Source organism: Anastrepha obliqua, chromosome 2 (genome assembly GCF_027943255.1).
Source record: "Anastrepha obliqua isolate idAnaObli1 chromosome 2, idAnaObli1_1.0, whole genome shotgun sequence".
Lineage (NCBI taxonomy): Eukaryota > Metazoa > Arthropoda > Insecta > Diptera > Tephritidae > Anastrepha > Anastrepha obliqua.
This window is the reverse complement of record NC_072893.1, coordinates 130,357,407-130,375,928: the sequence shown is the minus strand read 5'-3', so window position 1 is coordinate 130,375,928 and position 18,522 is coordinate 130,357,407. Positions and strand designations below refer to the sequence as shown.

General features: G+C 38.1%; 1 protein-coding gene across 1 annotated transcript in view; it reads left to right on the top strand.

The window, feature by feature from the left end:
- Positions 1-8,180: 8,180 nt before the first annotated feature.
- The window catches only part of LOC129237843 (relaxin receptor 2), a 53,772-nt gene continuing 43,430 nt past the window's right edge, over positions 8,181-18,522 (top strand). Inside the window, exons 1-2 of the mRNA XM_054872796.1 lie at positions 8,181-8,247; positions 18,173-18,511. Of these exons, the coding sequence (XP_054728771.1) occupies positions 8,181-8,247; positions 18,173-18,511 (406 nt within the window). The remainder of the gene's footprint in view (positions 8,248-18,172; positions 18,512-18,522) is intronic.

Sequence of the window (18,522 nt, the reverse complement as noted above, 5' to 3'; positions counted from 1 at the left end):
TAAGTGGTTTGAAATAAGAAACAAGAGTGAGTAAGGAAGAACTTAAAAGCTAAGAACTTACTCTAAAGTAGTAATTGAAATTATACTATATACAGTTAGAGAGAATAACAATGTTTTAGGGAATTGTTGTAGAACATAATGTCACTTATATATATATAATTGGCGCGTACACCTTTTTTGGGTATATAGCCGAACTCCTCCTCCTATTTGTGGTGTACGTCTTAATGTTGTTCCACAAATGGAGGGACCTACAGTTTCAAGCCGACTCCAAACAGCAGATATTTTTATGAGGAGCTTTTTCATGGCAGAAATACACTCGGAGGTTTGCCATTGCCTGCCGAGCCATGGCCGTGATAGTGGTTAGGACACTACGTCTAGTGGTTAGGACCCGTTGGGATGTTGTGTTATAATTACTTTGTATATTATTGTAGTATCTTATTTTCTAGTGAGAGCGTTTAATTTTTTCCCAAAAGCCAATGAAGTTGTTTAAACCTAGTCTTGATTTCGCGTCGTTTTTGTCCAATGTGTAACTTCCAGTCAAGTTTATTGTCTATAATCATGCCCAAGTATTTTGCCCTTGTATTGTGGTGGATTTGTTTATTCTTTATCAATATTGGATTGTATTGTTTTTTGCTCTTGTTAGTATGTGACGTGGGCGGTTTTACCTTCGTTTATTTTAATTCCCCATTTCTCGAACCATTGAATGGTGTTGTCAAGTAATTCCTGAAGTTTATAGAGAGTTCTTAGTTGCCGGTGTATGGATATCGGCTGTATCCCTGCGGTACACCTGCTTCCATTGTTAGTATATCAGAATACTTATCTTCGAATTTCACATAAAAATGTCTTCCAGTTATATAACTTTTGATTTATTTGTAGTAGTCTGTTGGTAAATAAGTTATGAGTTTTTGTAGAAGTCCTGCGTGACGTACTGTATCAAAAGCTTGGGCTACGTCGAGATATACTGCTTCACACGTTCGTTTTTTATCGATGTCTTGAAAAATTTGGTTTGTAACTCTGTGAACTTGTTGGATGGTGGAATGTTTTTGCTTGAATCTGAATTGGTGGCAAGGTATTATTTTGTCCTTTTGTATAATGGGATCAAAACTGTCAAAAAGTAACGTTTCGAAAACTTTTGATAATACTGGCAGTAGACTTATAGGTCTCTACGAAGTTACTTGCGTAGGATCTTTGCATGGTTTTGGTATTGCAATAATTTGAGCAATTTTCCATACTTTTGGGAAATATTCCAAGTTTAAGATTTGATTGAACAAGTTTCTTATATAGATAAGCCCCTTCTCTGGGAGTTTTCTTAAAATTTGTTCAGTTATTAGGTCGTATCCTGGCGACTTCTTAGAATCAGTTCTCTTACATATGCATTGTTTTATTTCTTCTAATGTAACATTTTTTGGTTTGCATGGATCTTGTTTTGCGTGGGTCGGGGAAAGGTTTACATTAGGCGTATTGTCCGTGAAAGTACTTTTGAAGTGTTTTGCGAGAACTTCAGCCTTGTCAAGATTTGTTCTAGTCCAGCTGCCATCAAGTTTTCTGATAGGTGGTTTGTATAAAATTTTACTTTCGATTTTGTTTGCAGCTTTCCATAGTGAATTGTTTGTCGTTATACCGGGCCCAATATTTTCGATGCGTCTCTTAAGTTTCATATTTTTATGGTAGAATAGCATTTGCTTGATTTCCTTTGTAGCTGCGTTTAGCTTGCTTTTGTCAAGTGGCAGCCTTGTTATTTGCCAGCGTTTACGTAAGCGGTTTTTGATTTTAATTTTTTCTTTGATGTGCGCAGGTATGTTGTAGCTCGAGGAACAGGTAGTTTCTTGTGGAGTTGATTTCATAGTGGCGTTCATTATTGTGTCATTAAAATAGGCTATCGCACTGTCCATTTCGTCAAAGGTCTTTAAGCTTATTTTATTGTTAAGTTTACGGATGACTTTTTCTCTTAATGTATCCCAGCAAGTTTTTTTGTATATATGTATCTTTCTATTCGAGGATTCCTTCGTATATGAGCTCTGATATATCATTATTATTGGGGAATGGTCAGATGACAATTCAATTAACGATTTAATTGACATATATTTATTTTTAATGTCTTTTATTTACATTTATTTTTTATATTATTAATATATCTGTTTCATATTTTGTTTTTTATATAATATTTTATTTTAATTTTGCTTATAGTTTTTGTTATTCCTTAATTTTGTTTATTACTCTCATTTTTTTATTATTTCCTACGTATTTAGCAAACATTCGAAACTCTTGCCTCCTTTTGCATTGCTATTGAATCAATCTCTTTTAATAGTTGAGCTATCGTTAAATTTGAGAAATTCAGCAGCCCGCCAGTCATTCAAAATTTTTGAAATGTAAACAAATGCATGCTTAAATATTTAGTATTACGGTTAGAAAAAGCGAAAAAAAGCTTTTTCTAAACAAACCAATTCTTAACCCAGCTAAATGAACTATTTTTAATCGCATTCTTAAACTGCTATAAATAATTTGTTTCTAATTTTTTTTTTCCTCTAAATTTTTACATAGCCGTGTTATTGATGAAGGAGTCTTAATGTTGATTATATTTTCTAAATTTATGACCATATTTAGCGGGTGCGCTATAGTAAAACAATCTCTAATATATTATATTTTGATAAGGCACCCGTATAAAGCTTTTAACCCAGAGTGTGAAAAAGCAATATATGCATCCTCCATTATCAAGGAATCAAAATTCTGTAATCGTCCATTTAAGGATCGGTCACTTCAGGCTAACCCATGAACACTTTCTTCTATCCACGTCTCCTCCCACATGTCCTTTCTGTAACGATCAACTTAACCTTATACACATAATAGACATCTGTGCAAATTTAAATACTAAACGTGTATCTATCTATCTTTGGTTCCAAAAACTCCTCCGCACTTTTAAAAAATACCACAACAGAGAATGTCATTAAAATATACAACTTTATTAAGGCAAACGGCCTAATTGAAAGCTTATAAAGTTGTCTTTTACCCTATACCTTAAAACTTAAACATAAACTCATAATTACCAAGCACCGAAGGCCCAAGCAGCTAGTGTTTTTTTTCATTATGCTAAAGGTGATCCTCGGCTCTACCATTGGCATTGCCTTGCTCTAGTAAGGATACGAAGGGTCTATTTATTACCCATATTTCCTAGATTATCAGGTAAGCCTCAGTTCGACGAGCGCGCAGGACCTTCGTCGTTTCATTTTTCGGACAAAAAAAATTATTTTCTTCTAGGACTTTGCATCACATCGAGACTACTCACTCTAAAAACGCCCTCTTAGTGGATATGAATGAAATCAGCAACTATAACTTAACTTGACGCAAGTTCGTTTGGAAAAATGTTGGTGTGACATTACTAAATAAAAAAATCGGCTAACTTTCAGTTTTATGAAAGTAGGAAATCTTTAATTTTATTGTCTCTGCTTTACTCGCTAGCGCGAAGGTTATAAAAAAGTTAATTAAAAAATAAATAAAATACTAGACAAGAATTATAAATAGTAATAAGACCTGGATAATCAAAGAATTGCTAGCGTTGAATAAAAAAATAGAAACTCTTTACAATCAGTAGAAATCAGCACAATGAATTCGATTGTTTTATTAAATAATGAGAAAGCACTTATGGCAACTACAGCAATACAAATAGCACAGAAAAGTTAATCTAAACAAAAATGGCTTACAAAATTTAAAAAATAACGGGTGAGCCATATAGCGTTTGCTTTTTGAACCACCTATTTTTTTGAGAATGGTAACACAAGTGACATGTCAAATGTGTTCATAATTTACTTAAAGGTTTGACCTTTACGAAATGGGACGCTATACGCTTGAACAAAATTGGGAAATATTGAAAACTCTAGCCAAAGTGGTGAGTCTTCTTCTTCTTTTCTGCTTTTCCCATCGGTGGCTACGTCAATAAGCAAAATTGTCAGATTTGGGTCCCAGAAAATCCACACGTTACTGTCGAGAAGCAAATGCATCCACAACGAGTCACTGTTTGGTGCGGTTTTTGGTCTGGCGGCATCATCGGCATCATATTTTTTTTTCGAAAATGAGCGAGGAGCCGCGGTTACAGTGACATGCTCAACGAGTTATTTCCAAAAATTGAAGAGGGTGACTTGGACGACATTTGGTTTCAACAGGACAGTGCAACTTGTCACACTGCCAAAGTTACACTCGAACTTTTGGCTACCGTTTTTGAAAACCGAATAATCATCCGAAATTCCGATATCAATTGGCCGCCTCGGAGCTGTGATTTAAGCCCGTTGGACTATTTTTTGTGGGGAGCCGTTAAGGACAAATGCTATGCGAACCATTCAGGGACGATTGATGCTTTAAAATACGAAATCGAAGTTGCCATTCATGAAATTGGAGCCCAAATAATCGAAAATGTGTTTAAAAATTGTGTGTTTAGCTCAGTGAAACCAATTTTAACGAATTGTGCGTGCAAACTTAGTGCTCGTGCATGTTCAGGGTGTTTTTTAGATGCGTACAACTTTCGCTATATAGTCGCAATCAAAGAAGTAGTCGATGGGCTGTTTACCAATGTAATACGCATCAAGGAGATAAACAGTTATTCTGGTGGCCAAGTGATAATTATCAAAGCTATAGGCTATCAGTAAGATAGTGCGATCCTCACATTCTTTTCGGCCAAAAAACTTATAGTATTTGGGTTCCAGGCTATAGTGACAATCCTGGAAGCTGCATGATTGATGAGCTAGCAAAGCAGAGAACCCTTGAATTGATGGAAACTTCTCAGGTTACCTGTGGTTTGTTCTTGTACGATTGAGCCTCGAACTAGTTTAGCGTGCGCTGTATGAAAACATTTCCTTCCAGGGTTGGACGAGCTTTCTGAGTACGTGTAGATTAAAGCGGTCGAAAAACCTGCTGTGAGGCTAACAAAGTCGCATTTCTTATGAGTGGTCGAGTTTTAAACCGTGCCCTATCCGATGGGAATCCATGCTGTAATTGTATGGAGAGTGATGAGGTAGTATGAACTCAACATCTATTCCTTAGCTTTCCTGCTTTCGTGAGGCTATTTAGAGTTGGACATTTTAGGCCTCTTTTGAAGCTTTATGGACGAGTAATAAGTAAACTCGATTTAGAACTTCCTGTCCCGCACTTCGGAAAATGTGCCTCAGCTGTTTGGGAACCACTTTTTTGGGCTTTTACACAATTTCGCTGAGGCACATTTTCCGAATTGCGGGACAGGAAGTTCTAAATCGAGTTTACTTACTATATATATATATATTTAATTGGCGCGTACACCCTTTTTGGGTGTTTGGCTGAGCTCAAAAAGGGTGACAAATAGGAATAGACTGAGCTAATCATCTCAGCCGGGAAGTGCGTAGATTTGAGTATCTGGACATGAAACACAAAAATATTAGAAAACGTGTTTTTCTAATAAGATTCGCCCCTCGGCCGACAGTGACAAACCTCCGAGTGTTTTTCTACCATGAGAAAACTGCTCATAAAGAACCATCTGCCATTCGGAGGTGGCGTAAAACTGCAAGTACCTCCATTTGTGGACAAGAGGCACTCTAAAAATATGAGAAAAATCTTTACTGGGCATCACGATGAGTCTCTGCGGACGGAGTGAGCTATTTTTAGGAGCAGTACATCTAAACTCAGCTAGAATACTTAAAAGCCATCAAATACATAAGCCAAAAAAAAACCAAAATATTTTTAATTTAATAAATTTTTTTTACTGAAATAATTGTATTTTTAAAAGCAAAATAAATTTAAAAAAATCCCATACCCCTAAAAAGGCACCCGTTATGAGCATGTGAGAATTTGTGCGTTAGTATTTATCTTTTGGCACTTTGTAGTTTATAAAATGTTGTTGCCGTTGATGTGGTTATTTGCTGGCAACACAGGAGATATTTGGCAGATGAGCAGCCAGAGAAGCCAAAGCAGCAGCAGCAACGGGCGCAACAACCACCCACTCTTCAATTACTACATAAACAATGTTTTGTTTTCGTTTGCCTTTTCACTGCTATTCGATTTAGTGCTATTAACCCGCTGATGTTGTTTTTGCGTCTGGATGTTTTGGTGGCACATTCTTGTAGAGGGGCGTATGCGTTTATTTTAATTGCGATTGCGTCTGTGTATGAGTACTCTTCGGCGGTAGAGCAAATGGCTGTGAAATTGATTTCAATGAAAATTGGGTGATGACAGGGGGGCAGAGACGCTTGCAGCAGCTAGAAACGAGTTATGCTTAATGAAAAAGTTTTAGAATATATTGACGGAGGTGATAGTCAAAAATGAATGTTTATCACGGGATGCAAAATATACCTTCTTTATGTTTGTATGTGTATGTGTTTTTATTTTAAATTATGTAATTCAGGCAATGAATGCTGCGAATAAATAGAAGCGGCGAATTTAAGTGTAAGTGCGAAAATTAAGCACTATTTTCGCAAAAAAACAAAATGACTCACGTTTCATTCTGTTTACTTAGCTATTTTTGGTAGAATATAAATTTTTTATTGCTCCGAAAAATTAATTGCAAATTAGCACTGTTTGGAGGCTGAGCATTTGGCAAGTCGAATAAATGTTTACCATGTCTTCTAATGATGATTGAGGAGCGGGCCGTAAGCATTGAGCTCCAATTTGATGAATTCATTATTTTTTCAACTGAAATTAAATTTTCGAAAATACCCATATGTGCCCTATGATCCGAAAGTACCGGGAATTTTTGAATAAAACAAAGCAGAGTTAAATTTCAGGCAAATTTATTTTATCTTCTTCAAAATATGACCCGTCTGAAGCAACACATATATGCCAACGTTTAACCCAGCCCTCCATGCACCCCTGGTAGTCGACGAAGGGATGGCCTTCAGCTCCTTCGTCGCATTCTCTTTGATCTCCTCTATCGACTGAAATATCCTTCCACGAAGTGGTAACTTCAACTTGTGACACAAAAAGAAGTCGCACGGGGCTATATCAAGTGAATGCGGTCCTTCCTCGATGCTATTTACTTGGTGTTTGGACTAATAATCCAGCACAATTTGGGCTCGGTGCGATGGCGCGTTATCATCATGCAAAATCCAAGAATTGTTTTCCCACATTTCCGGCCGTTTGCGACGTACAGCATCTTTCAAACGTAAGAAAAAAATATGGGACGGTTCCCACATGTGCGGTTCGTTTAAATAAAACATTCTCAGTACTTTCTGATCATAGGGTATGTACGTAAGTCAATTATGTATATAAACCAATTCAAACCAAGTATATATAAGTAAAACCTCGTTAAAAAAATACATTAAAAAAATCATTTAATTTCCTAAAATACATATGTGTGTAATTGAATAGCTGCACATACATAGAATGCTTCGGTTTGCACAGGGTCTTTTGCATTGTGAAGCTAAAATGTGTTAGAAAATCATAAATAATTTTCAAACTGCAACAAATCAAAAATGACTCAGCCAATTGGAGGTGCATATTCTGGGCACAGAAGAATTACGAAATGGTAGATAAGTTAGCTTGGAAGGGGCCGGTCTCCTTATTTCTGAGACCATGCTCATTTTGTGGCAGGCCATATCCATTTTGTAGGTAGCCACCGCAGTCGAATGGGTTGGTGGGTGACTACCATTCGGGAGTGCCTAAGTTCGAATCTCTGTGCATGAAAGAGAAAAATAATAGAAAAAGTTTTTTTCTAATAGCCGTCGCCCTTCGGTAAGCAATGGGAAACCTCAGAGTGCATATCTGCCATGACTGTAGCTCCCTCCATTTTGGAACAACATAAAGTCACACATCACAAATAGGAGGAGGAGCGCTGCCAAGCACCTAGCAGATGTGTATGGGCGAATTATTATTATTTTTTATTTCTCTTATCCATTTTGTGGGTTAGGAAGGTGTAATTTTGCCTCCTTATGCAGAACGTAGAGGAAATTTAATTTTGGAATCATAACAGTAATTATAAAAGAGTATTGCAGACTGAAATATTATTAATAAAATTTATCAACTATTTTTAATTTGATAAATATTTTGAAAATTTAATTTATCTATTTTGAAATTTTAATTTACTACTTAATATATTTTGCTCTTCTGTTTTCAGCGTAAATAAAAAAAATATAACAAATTTAAATCATCAATAATATGCGCCACACAGCAACAGATTGAACTGAAGGAAAATTTTGTTTTCAACAACTCGAACCGAGAACTAAGCAATGGTCTGCCAAAAAATTCCTACCGGAAATGACATCCTTTTCTGCATTTATGTGGTACTAGCAATTGGTAAGTTTTTTAAGTAAAAAATAACTATATCTTTAATTACTAGTTCAGAACTAGTTTTAATTGGCTACAAAGATTTTTACTCATCAACTCAACTTTTCTTCAGCTTTTTAATTCCTGGTGAGGACCTTTCCTTGTAGCGGGAGGAATGAATAATTCCAGGTCGGTGACGAGTGGGCAACAAAAGTTTTTACAGCCAATTTTTACATCCTCGATTAGTGATGAATGCAGCTGATAATTTTTTTTCTTTAAGCAGAGCCACAATCAACCGTTGGGTTTCATGTTTCGGTTCTGGCTGGTGTCATATTTCCCCATATGGCAGAAATATTTTCATATTTCCAAGACTCTTATCAAATTTAACAGCTGGAATTATATTGCGATGCCCCTGAAATATTTTGTTTTTTATAAAATAAATGAACACCTACAAGGGGCAAGATCACCCAGTCAGCCGGCAAACTAGATATTCACAAATTTTTTGTGACGAAATTGTTAGACGCCGAACTTTTCCATATTTATTTATTTTTAGTGCTTTCAATGAACTTCAGATTTATAATATTAAAAAACAAGAAAGACATTTTGAATGACGGCCTTACACAGCCGTATTTATATAATTGGCGCGTACACCCTTTTTGGATGTTTGGCCGAGCTCCTCCTCCTATTTGTGGTGTGGGTCTTGATGTTGTTCCACAAATGGAGGGACCTACAGTTTCAAGCCGACTCCGAACGGCAGATATTTTTATGAGGAGCTTTTTCATGGCAGAAATACATTCGGAGGTTTGCCATTGCCTGCCGAGGGGCGACCGCTATTAGAAAAATGTTTTTCTTAATTTTGGTGTTTCACCGAGATTCGAACCAACGTTCTCTCTGTGAATTCCGAAAGGTAATCACGCACCAACCCATTCGGCTACGGCGGCCTTATTGGCACTTAGATATATTTGGAGCCTGCATTTCCTACTTCAATCTAATTTTGAAAACTTTTGCCACGCAGAAATCGTTACAGCGATTGGAAAAAAGGGGGTCCGATGGCACAATATGGATCGAATATGGCGGTTGAATTAGTAATTCTCATTCAAATTCATTAATTTATTCCACGCTTCGTGTAAGGTATGGCTGAAGAGAATATTCTTTACTGACAAAGCTGGTCACTTCTAAATTACAAATTTATTTACTCAATGAAATTGTTCGCAGTAGAAGACTGCATTCACAGTTTGTGCGTATTTCAGCGCTACAAAAATTGATTAATTCAGCGCAAAGTTCACAAAAGAACTCTTTAAGGTCCACAGTTTTATGCATTTACTATATATTATATTTTCTTCCTTCTTCTTCTTAATTGGCGCGATAACCGCTTACGCGATTTTTGCCGAGTTCAACAAAGCGCGCCAGTCGTTTCTTTGTCGTGCTAACCGGCGCCAATTGGACACACCAAGTGACGCCAAGTCCTTCTCCATCTGATCTTTCCAACGCAGAGGAGGCCTTCCTCTTCCTCTACTACCACCAGCTGGTACCGCATCGAATACCTTCAAAGTCGGAGAGTTTGTATCCATTCGGACGACATGACCCAGCCAACGTAGCCGCTGGATCTTTATTCGCTGCGCTATGTCTATGTCGTAGTAAAGCTCATACAGCTCATCGCTCCATCGTCTGTGATATTCGCCGTTGCCAATGTGCAAAGGTCCAAAAATCTTACGTAGAATCTTTCTCTCAAACACTCTAAGCGTCGCTTCATCGGATGTTGTCATCGTCCAAGCTTCTGCGCCATACGTTAGGACGGGCATGATGAGAGTCTTGTAGAGCGTTAGTTTTGTTCATCGAGAGATTACTTTACTGCTCAGTTGCCTACTTAGTCCAAAGTAGCACTTGTTGGCAAGAGAGACTCTACGTTGGATTTCAAGGCTGACATTGTTATCGGTGTTAATGCTGGTTCCTAAATAAACGAAGTCTTTTACAACCTCGAAATTATAACTGTCAACAGTGTCGTGGGTGCCGATACGCGAGTGCGTCGACTGTTTGTTTGAAGACAGGAGGTACTTCGTTTTGTCCTCGCTCACCACCAGACCCATTCGCTTTGCCTCTTTATCCAGTTTGGAGAAGGCAGAACTAACAGCGCGGTTGTTAAGGCCGATAATGTCAATATCATCAACATATCGCGGCATACAGATAACTCCTCTTCGTACTGTGGAATGCAACTTTGAAATCGACGAAAAATGGTGTGTGTCGATTCTCCTTTCGTGGCTCTTTTCCAAGATTTGACGTATTGTGAATGTCGATGGTAGACTTTCCAGGTCGAAAGCCATACTGATAAGGTCCAATCAGTTGGTTGACGGTGGGCTTCAGCCTTTCACACAATACGCTCGCTAGAACCTTATAGGCGATATTTAGAAGACTAATCCCGTGGTAATTGGCACAGATTGCAGGATCGCCCTTCTTATGGATTGGGCAGAGCAGACTTAAATTCCAATCGGCAGGCATGCTTTCATCCGACCATATTCTGCATAGGAGCTGATGCATGCACCTTACCAGCTCCTCGCCGCCATGTTTGAATAGCTCAGCCGGCAGTCCGTCGGCGCCCGCGGCTTTGTTGTTCTTTAGCCGCGTTATCGCTATTCTCACCTCGTCACGGTCGGGTAGCGGAACGACAATTCCGTCGTCGTCGATTGGGGTATCGGGATCTTCACATTCTCTGTGACATGCGCAGCTGTCACTATTTAACAGGTTCGAGAAGTGTTCCCTCCATAATTTAAGATTGCTCTGGATGTCAGTCACCAGATCGCCGTCTTTGTTCTTACAGGAAAACGCCCCGGTCTTAAAACCTTCTGTAAGCCGCCGAACTTTCTGATAGAATTTTCGGGCGTTGTTCCTGTTGGCCAGCATCTCAAGCTCCTCGCACCCGCGTATTTCGGCCTCTCGTTTCTTCTTTCGGATAATACGTCGCTCTTCCTTTTTTAGCTCTCGGTAGCGATCCCACATGGCTCGCGTTGCTCCCAATCGCAGCGTGGCTCTATAGGCGGCATCCTTTCTTTCTGCGGCAGCATGACATTCCTCGTCGTACCAATTGTTTTTTCGGGCTCGCCGGAATCCGATTTCTTCTTCGGCGGCGGTACGTAGAGAACGAGAAATGTTGCTCCATTACTCGTGCATGCCGGTTTGTTGGCCAGTGCTCTCTGAGAGCAGGAGTGAGAGTCGAGTGGCGAATCTTCTGGCTGTCTGTTGTGATTGCAGCTTTTCGATGTCGAACATTCTTTGCGTAGGTAGATGTACGTTTTTTGCTGCGCAGAGGCGCAGCTTTGGGCTTTGATTCGGATTTGTGCGAGACGCTCGTTCACCGGAGTGAACGACAGTACTTGGCGATGAAGTCTCTCTCCCACAACAAATCCGACACCGAATTTGCGCTCCTTTACATGGCAGCTGTAGTAGACGTAGCAAGGTCCTATGGTTTTCTTGCTTTACCTCGTCCATCGCATCTCTTGGATGGCAGTGATGTCAGCCTTTACTCTCACGAGGACATCAACAAGCCGGGCAGAGGCAGAATATAAATTTACGTGCATTTAGCTGTTTACTTTCGTTTTCTTTTCGGCGATTGCCGGCTTTCAACTTTTGATTTGCTCAAAGGGGGGGGGGGGGGGGGGGGGGGGGGAAATAAATTAAAAAACAACAACTTCAACAGTAACAAAATAATGCTTGAATCAATACCGTAAATTGAGTGTCGCTTTTCGTTTTAAAGTTCATGGCTGCCTGTTGGTCTTCAACTTCTTGGACTGAATCCAATAATCGGTTTCAATAAAGCCACTATCGCTTGGTTTTGCCTTGCCAAAAGTTCGATGAAGAAGAAAGCATAGGAAGTTGTGTGCGTGTATGCGTGTACATGAGTGAGTGTCTAACATTTCAGTAGACAGTCAGCGGGTAAACGACGCCGACCGATGATAACAAATTGAAAATTCAAATTAGCGTGAATTTGGCAAGCGCTTAATTTCATGATTTTTTTTTTTGGCTTTACGCAGGCCAGATTGATAAAGTTTTTTTTTATAATATATCGCACTTTGTAGACTTTTAGGCGTTTTCTAATGAACTGATAATAAAAAAAAAACTGTTTATGCATTCTCTCAAAAATGCCATTTCGGCATTAGTTGTCTCCCTCTCCAAACTCCGCATATAAAAATTCAGAGTATCGTTCTGAATAAGATTCTGCCATTGTGTTCGTGATCGCTTATGTTTCACTTGACGACATAGGCAGATTCATATTCAACTCAAAATGGTTCGACTAATAAAAAGCAGTGTGTATCAAAATAGCATCTTTTGTGTTAATTGGGTCTGAGCTGTGCCACTCAGACAAACCTTCACAGTTTCGAGTGGATTGTGAATACCCTTTTCTGCTTTTCAATTAGATATAACCGTTACTCATTTCAATAATAAATAAATTCATTTTAATTCATTAAACAAATTAATTTCATAATAAAAAATGTCTGACTTGACTTAAAGTACCTTTTAAATTTTTTTGTTGACATTATAATTTAAATGACTGCCATGCCAGCATTCGAAAATCCATTGCAAAATTTATGTACTGCGAAAAGTTTGCATATTTCGCATTACAACGCGCACAATAAATAGCTTAACAAATAAATTAGCTTAAATTCAATGAGGCGACACAACAGGCCGAGTAGCTGAAAAAACAAAGCTGCAAATAAAAAAGTGGAAGAAAAAATAATAAAAACAAAAAACAAAAAAAGTTTTACACCAAAAAGTTGCAACAAAGTAAAAAGGCAAATGTGGTGACAATCGATCATTAATTTCGAACAAGGAAATGAAGACTGCGAAAAAATGTATGCTTTCAAAATATTTATTTTCCTTTTTTTCGGTTTTTCGGATAAGGAAACAAGCAGCTCACAGCTCAGTGCTTGTTTCCTCTCAAGCCTGTAGCACACAAAAAATATACAATTCCACATTTGGGTTTTTATAAACTTTGTTTGTGTCTTTCTTTGTCTTTTTGTTGGGTCTTAATGACCCTGTGTGCCATGCCAACCGATTGTCAACACACTGACAATTGCTGTCAGCACATTTGTTGCGTTTGTTGTATTATCTCCAATGAAGCAAAAAAATGTAAAAGGAAAGAAATAAGGCCAACAAATTATTTACAGACCATAAAATTTGATATACAAGTATTCTTGTTTTATACTAACTTCTTGTGGTCTCTGCATTACAGTTCAGAGGTGTCTGGGAGGTATGTGGGGGCGTTTAAATGCCACTGCGGTTATATTGTGAATTTTCTTATTGACTGATGAATTTATTGGCGCAAGGAAGTGAATGATTTGTTATTTTTGTAAATTTGTAGAAAAACGAAATTGGAAATTTAACTACATCAAAGTGTTTTTGCCAGGTGCCCATACCCAAGTGTGCACTTTTTGTGAGCAAATGAAATTGAGAAATGAAGATTGAACTTGAAAATAATGCGATACACTGAGGTCAGCGGCAAATCAGTGTTGGGAAGTGGGTGCTCATAAAAAATACGCACTTGTCACTTGATAATGGCACACACAGCTGGTGTCTAGTAGAATCGGAGAGTGGCTAAAGAAACGGAAGGAAGAGAGTGACCGATATACTAGCTTAAGTGTAAGCGCTTCCATGTATTGCCTTTAAACCCACTAAATTTTCCTAATAATCCTAATATTAATAATCATATCCCTGAAAGGTATTTACGCCGAATTTCTCCTCCAGTTTTCCGCATGCGATTTGGTGTTGCCGCACTGTTGTGAACCTACATTTGTATACCGCTTCTGAACAGCAGATGGACCTTTATGGGGAACGTTTTCATGACATAGATGCACTCTGAGGCTTGGTATTGCCAACCGGCTGCCTTTTCTGAAGCAATCAGTTGGCTTGATCCATTCTACTTGCAACATTCTTTAATGAATCCCCAATAAACATCACAAACCCACCGAACACATCCAAAATAAAGTATTAAATTGAAATCAAAGATCTACCTTTTTTTCGAAAGAGGAAAAACTCATCAAACTTCCACTAGATATATAAGCATTCAGTCACATTCGGAAAGAAATCGAAGAGCTTTATTTTTTCGAAAGAGGAAAAGTCTTAGCTGTCAAACTTTCACTAGGTGTCCAAGCTTTCAGCTACATTTAGAAATAAACCGAAGCATTTAAGTCGGAAGTGCAGAGGATACTGCGTGTTCGAAAAAGGGGTTCGAGATGTGTCAAAAACTACGATGGTCTATAAACGGATGCTTATCTAAAGTTGTAAAAAACAAATGTAACTTGGCCCGATACTGCTTTTAAGTGCCTTCATATTTTACCTTCCCCAGCTCCTGGATACTGTTTTCCTTGTATATCTACCTACTGATATATTCGTAAAGTTCATTCAACTCATCGTGCCCTTAAATAGCCGTTAATGTTCAGCGATAATACCCTTCCAAAATACTGCACGCGTCACCTTATTTTATATTCTGATCAAATAAAGTTGAGTTTCATAAAGTAAAGCGTTTCATTAAAAAAATTTGATGAGTGTTATTATTGAATTATCTCAGTTTTGTCACCTGCTTCAAATTTACATTCTGTCAAAAAAGTAACGGGAAATGCAGAATAATAGATCGCCTCGGTTGGCCTATTTTGAAATAATAAACTTAAGCCAATACGTAATGAAATCACCACCACATTTTTCGAACGAGTGCCTTGAAGTGGGGGAGAGTGAAAAAATTAGTAGCTGCAAGCGAGCAGTTAATTTGTTTTTCCCTTGCAACTTTGTGGTTTCAATATCAAAGTGATTTGCATTTTTTGTAGCTTTGTTTATTTATTTACACGCTGACTGAAAATTTGACAATCCAGCCACTAAATTGAAAACTCAAAATACATGCAAATGTTTGTGACTCGAGTGACTTGTATAGATTCATTTTGATTAGCTGAGTACCTGAGGTCTAAAATACGCTCACAAAATCCATGACTTCTTTTGCTGAAAATCTGGTCTTCTTCGATGAGTTTGCTCTCTTAAACGCCCATTTGCTTTATTTCCTTATTGGCGTCTAATCTTTTTTAAATCTTAAATCCCTTTGAATAGGCGTTTTAAGTTATCAATTGGCTGCACTTCTTTCGCAGGATATAAATAAGCACTGGACCTTCCGTCACACGGTGTTATGTTTCCCATGCTCTGCAAAGACTTTATTGATACAAATTCACTGCCCATTCATAACAATCGCATAACAATTTATTTTGGAAGCGCCGAAAAGCTGACTGCAGCGGAAAGTCATTAAAATATCTGAACATTTTACGAGCTCATCTGCAGAAGTGTATAGGAATGAGTACAAAATATTTTATACATACACCGGTTTACGTGCATTAACAGCCATGCCGTTACGATAACAATTGTACAAAAAAGAGATGGGCAAGTGAAGTGCTGAAACTAGAGGCAGGCGAGCAGACAACCGTGACCTTGGCCAGGCATGAGGAAAGCAAGACTCATGCGAAAAACGCAAAAAGGCCAAGGAATGAAAAAGTAAAACACAAAAAGTACAAACAAAAAGTTGTAAGCAGCACAGACAAATATGGCAGAGAGCTGACCAAAGAAAAAAAACAACAAACGAAGAAAATCAACACGTCAAACAATAACTGTGGTGTGGAATGTTAACGATGCGGGTAAAGTAAATAAAACGCAGCTAACGGTAAAAGAGAGGCCGCTTGAGTTTCTGCGTGGTTGAACGATTAAGGAGTGATGGCGGAGAGTTCAAGGAAAGAAGGAAAACTATACGAGAAATGAGAATAAACGGAAGCAAATGTCGGCATTGTGAAAATATTTAACGATTATTCGTTGAAATGCTGAATGGGGCTGCAATAAAGCAACAAGCGATAAAAGCCGAAGACATCCCGCAATATTGAGAAAAAAGGAATAAAATGAAAAATAAATAAAAAGAAAAAACTAAAAATAAAGCATGAGCAAAGCGCTGTTTTATAACCAGCATTCGTGTGCTTGTCACCAAGGAAACTATAAGTAAATGCCATGAAAAAGGAATTTATTAGCCTGAAGGGAAGGTGAAAGTCGGTATTATGAATAGTAAAAGTTGAAAGGAAAGAGTTACTCGTGCAAAATAAGTCCAATGACCGGCAATATATGAAAAAAATAACAGAAAATGAGAAATCGCTGGGCACAGCTTAGATACGTGCAACTCAGGCAGGCATGTAGCCAATGCCCTTTACTTAATCACTAAAAGTAGCAATAAAATACTGGCTAAGCTCTCTAGACAGCGTTTCTGCACTGGAAATGCATTACTGTGAGGGTGAAAGTGCAGAAAATTATTGCGTGGTCATAGCTATTCTAAATTACTGCAACAGAAACAGTTGGGCGTTTTGAAGTACTATATTATTGGAAATATTAAAAAAAACTTAATAATTTTCATCATATTAGAGGAAATAGTTTTCCAAAGTGTGTTTGTAGTGGGCGCGCGTCTATCATACAGACAGCGCATTGCGTCACTGTGCCTTGGCCAAGTGCCACGCGCAAGTGTGGTCACTTGACACGAGGGCGCCAATATTTGTCAATAATGTTTACTCACACAGACAAGTTATGGATAAGTGTTGGCGCCACCCACAAGCGCCACACGAAAGTGTGGATAATTTCCAAGCCTGACAATGGAAAATTATCTTTGAGTGTTTCTGCGAGCTACTGAAATTTGTTGCACTGAAAGCTTTTCCGCTCATCTGAGCTGAGCTAGGTGAGGTGTTTAGATGGCATATTTATACAGTGCTTATGACTGGGAAACAGTTTTATTCACTGTGGTTGCATGCAACACAGGTATAAGATTACAAACAGTAAAAATTTGGTCATATTCTCATCTAATTTATAGCACCAAATTGATCGAACCTACCGAGTTTCCCTCTGCTGCAGCTTACCCACTTCCTATGCTTTTCATGATCTGCCTATCTGCGAGGAGTCATTGGAAATTTGGTTCGGTAAAAAAGCGTGCCTATTAACTCTTTAAATTTTGAATGTGTTTAAGTGAGAACAGTTTATGGGAAGACAGCAAAGTATTAATTAAATTACTCAGTAAATAAAGCAATGAAGAATAAGCCCCAAAATTAAAACCGTCCCATAGAGGGACAGAGAAAAAAGAGTAAAATAAGGTAGGAATAGATAATAATTAGACTGTATTTAATTCGAAATGTTGAATGAGATATTTAAAATTTAAGCAATTGCGATATAAAAACGAAATTCTGAAATGAGAACAGTTTCTGTGGGAACACTTTCAATGGGAACAGTTGAGTAAAAACAAAGGATGGTGTGAGTGCCAAGAGTACAAGGAGATGGTTAAATTTAAGTTCGAAATTTTTATTGGGAACAGTTTAATCTGTAACAATGAAATTGGAAATAGTTAAACTTTTGCAGGCTAATAATAAGAATGGTAATGAGAACAGTTTTTTTGGGAACACTTTCAATGGTAACAATTCAGTGGGAACAAATGACAATATGAGCACTAATCAATAAGTGGATTGATTTTTAGTTTGGAATTTTCAGTGGGAATAGCTTAATCTGTAATAATGTAAGGGGGAAAACTGTTAAAACCGCGATTAAACGCAAGCAAACAAATTGAGTACAGTTTTGTGGGAACACTTTAGGTGGGGATGAGTTTACAGAGAGTATGTAGTTCAATGAAAATAAATTAGCTGAAGTAAAAATAAATAAATCATAAAGGAGACGTCAGTTGAAACAGAAAAACAAGAAAGATTAAGGAAAAATGATAACAGATTTACTTGTAGTATTGTACCTAGGCATTTGTGTACATAGTGTATAAGCAGCGACTTGCCAAATATTATACCATTTCACTATATTAGTATTCCCTTATTATGCATTTCCATACCTTCCTTCTCAACTTAAACAACTCATTTTGTAATTTCAATTTATCGGTAATTACTTTCCATCTCATTTCCCCACACAGTTTGTCTCCTACCCACGCCCGCCACAACGTTCCTTCCGCTAACTTTGCCCACCACCGCAACGGCAAGTGCCACTTTAGCAGCCGTTATAGCGCCACCTAATGATTTGGCGGATACGATTATTGCACCCGATGCGATGGACAATTGCCCAATGGGTTATTTCCACTGCAACACATCGGCGCAGTGTGTGCCACAACGCTTGAATTGTGATGAGAAGGCAGATTGTGATGATGCCTCGGATGAGTGGAATTGCGTCAACGATGTGGATGCGAAGTTTTGGGATCACTTCTTCCGCAAGCAGCCGTATGGGCGGCATGACGATGTGCCAGTGGAGACGTGCTGTAAGTGCGAG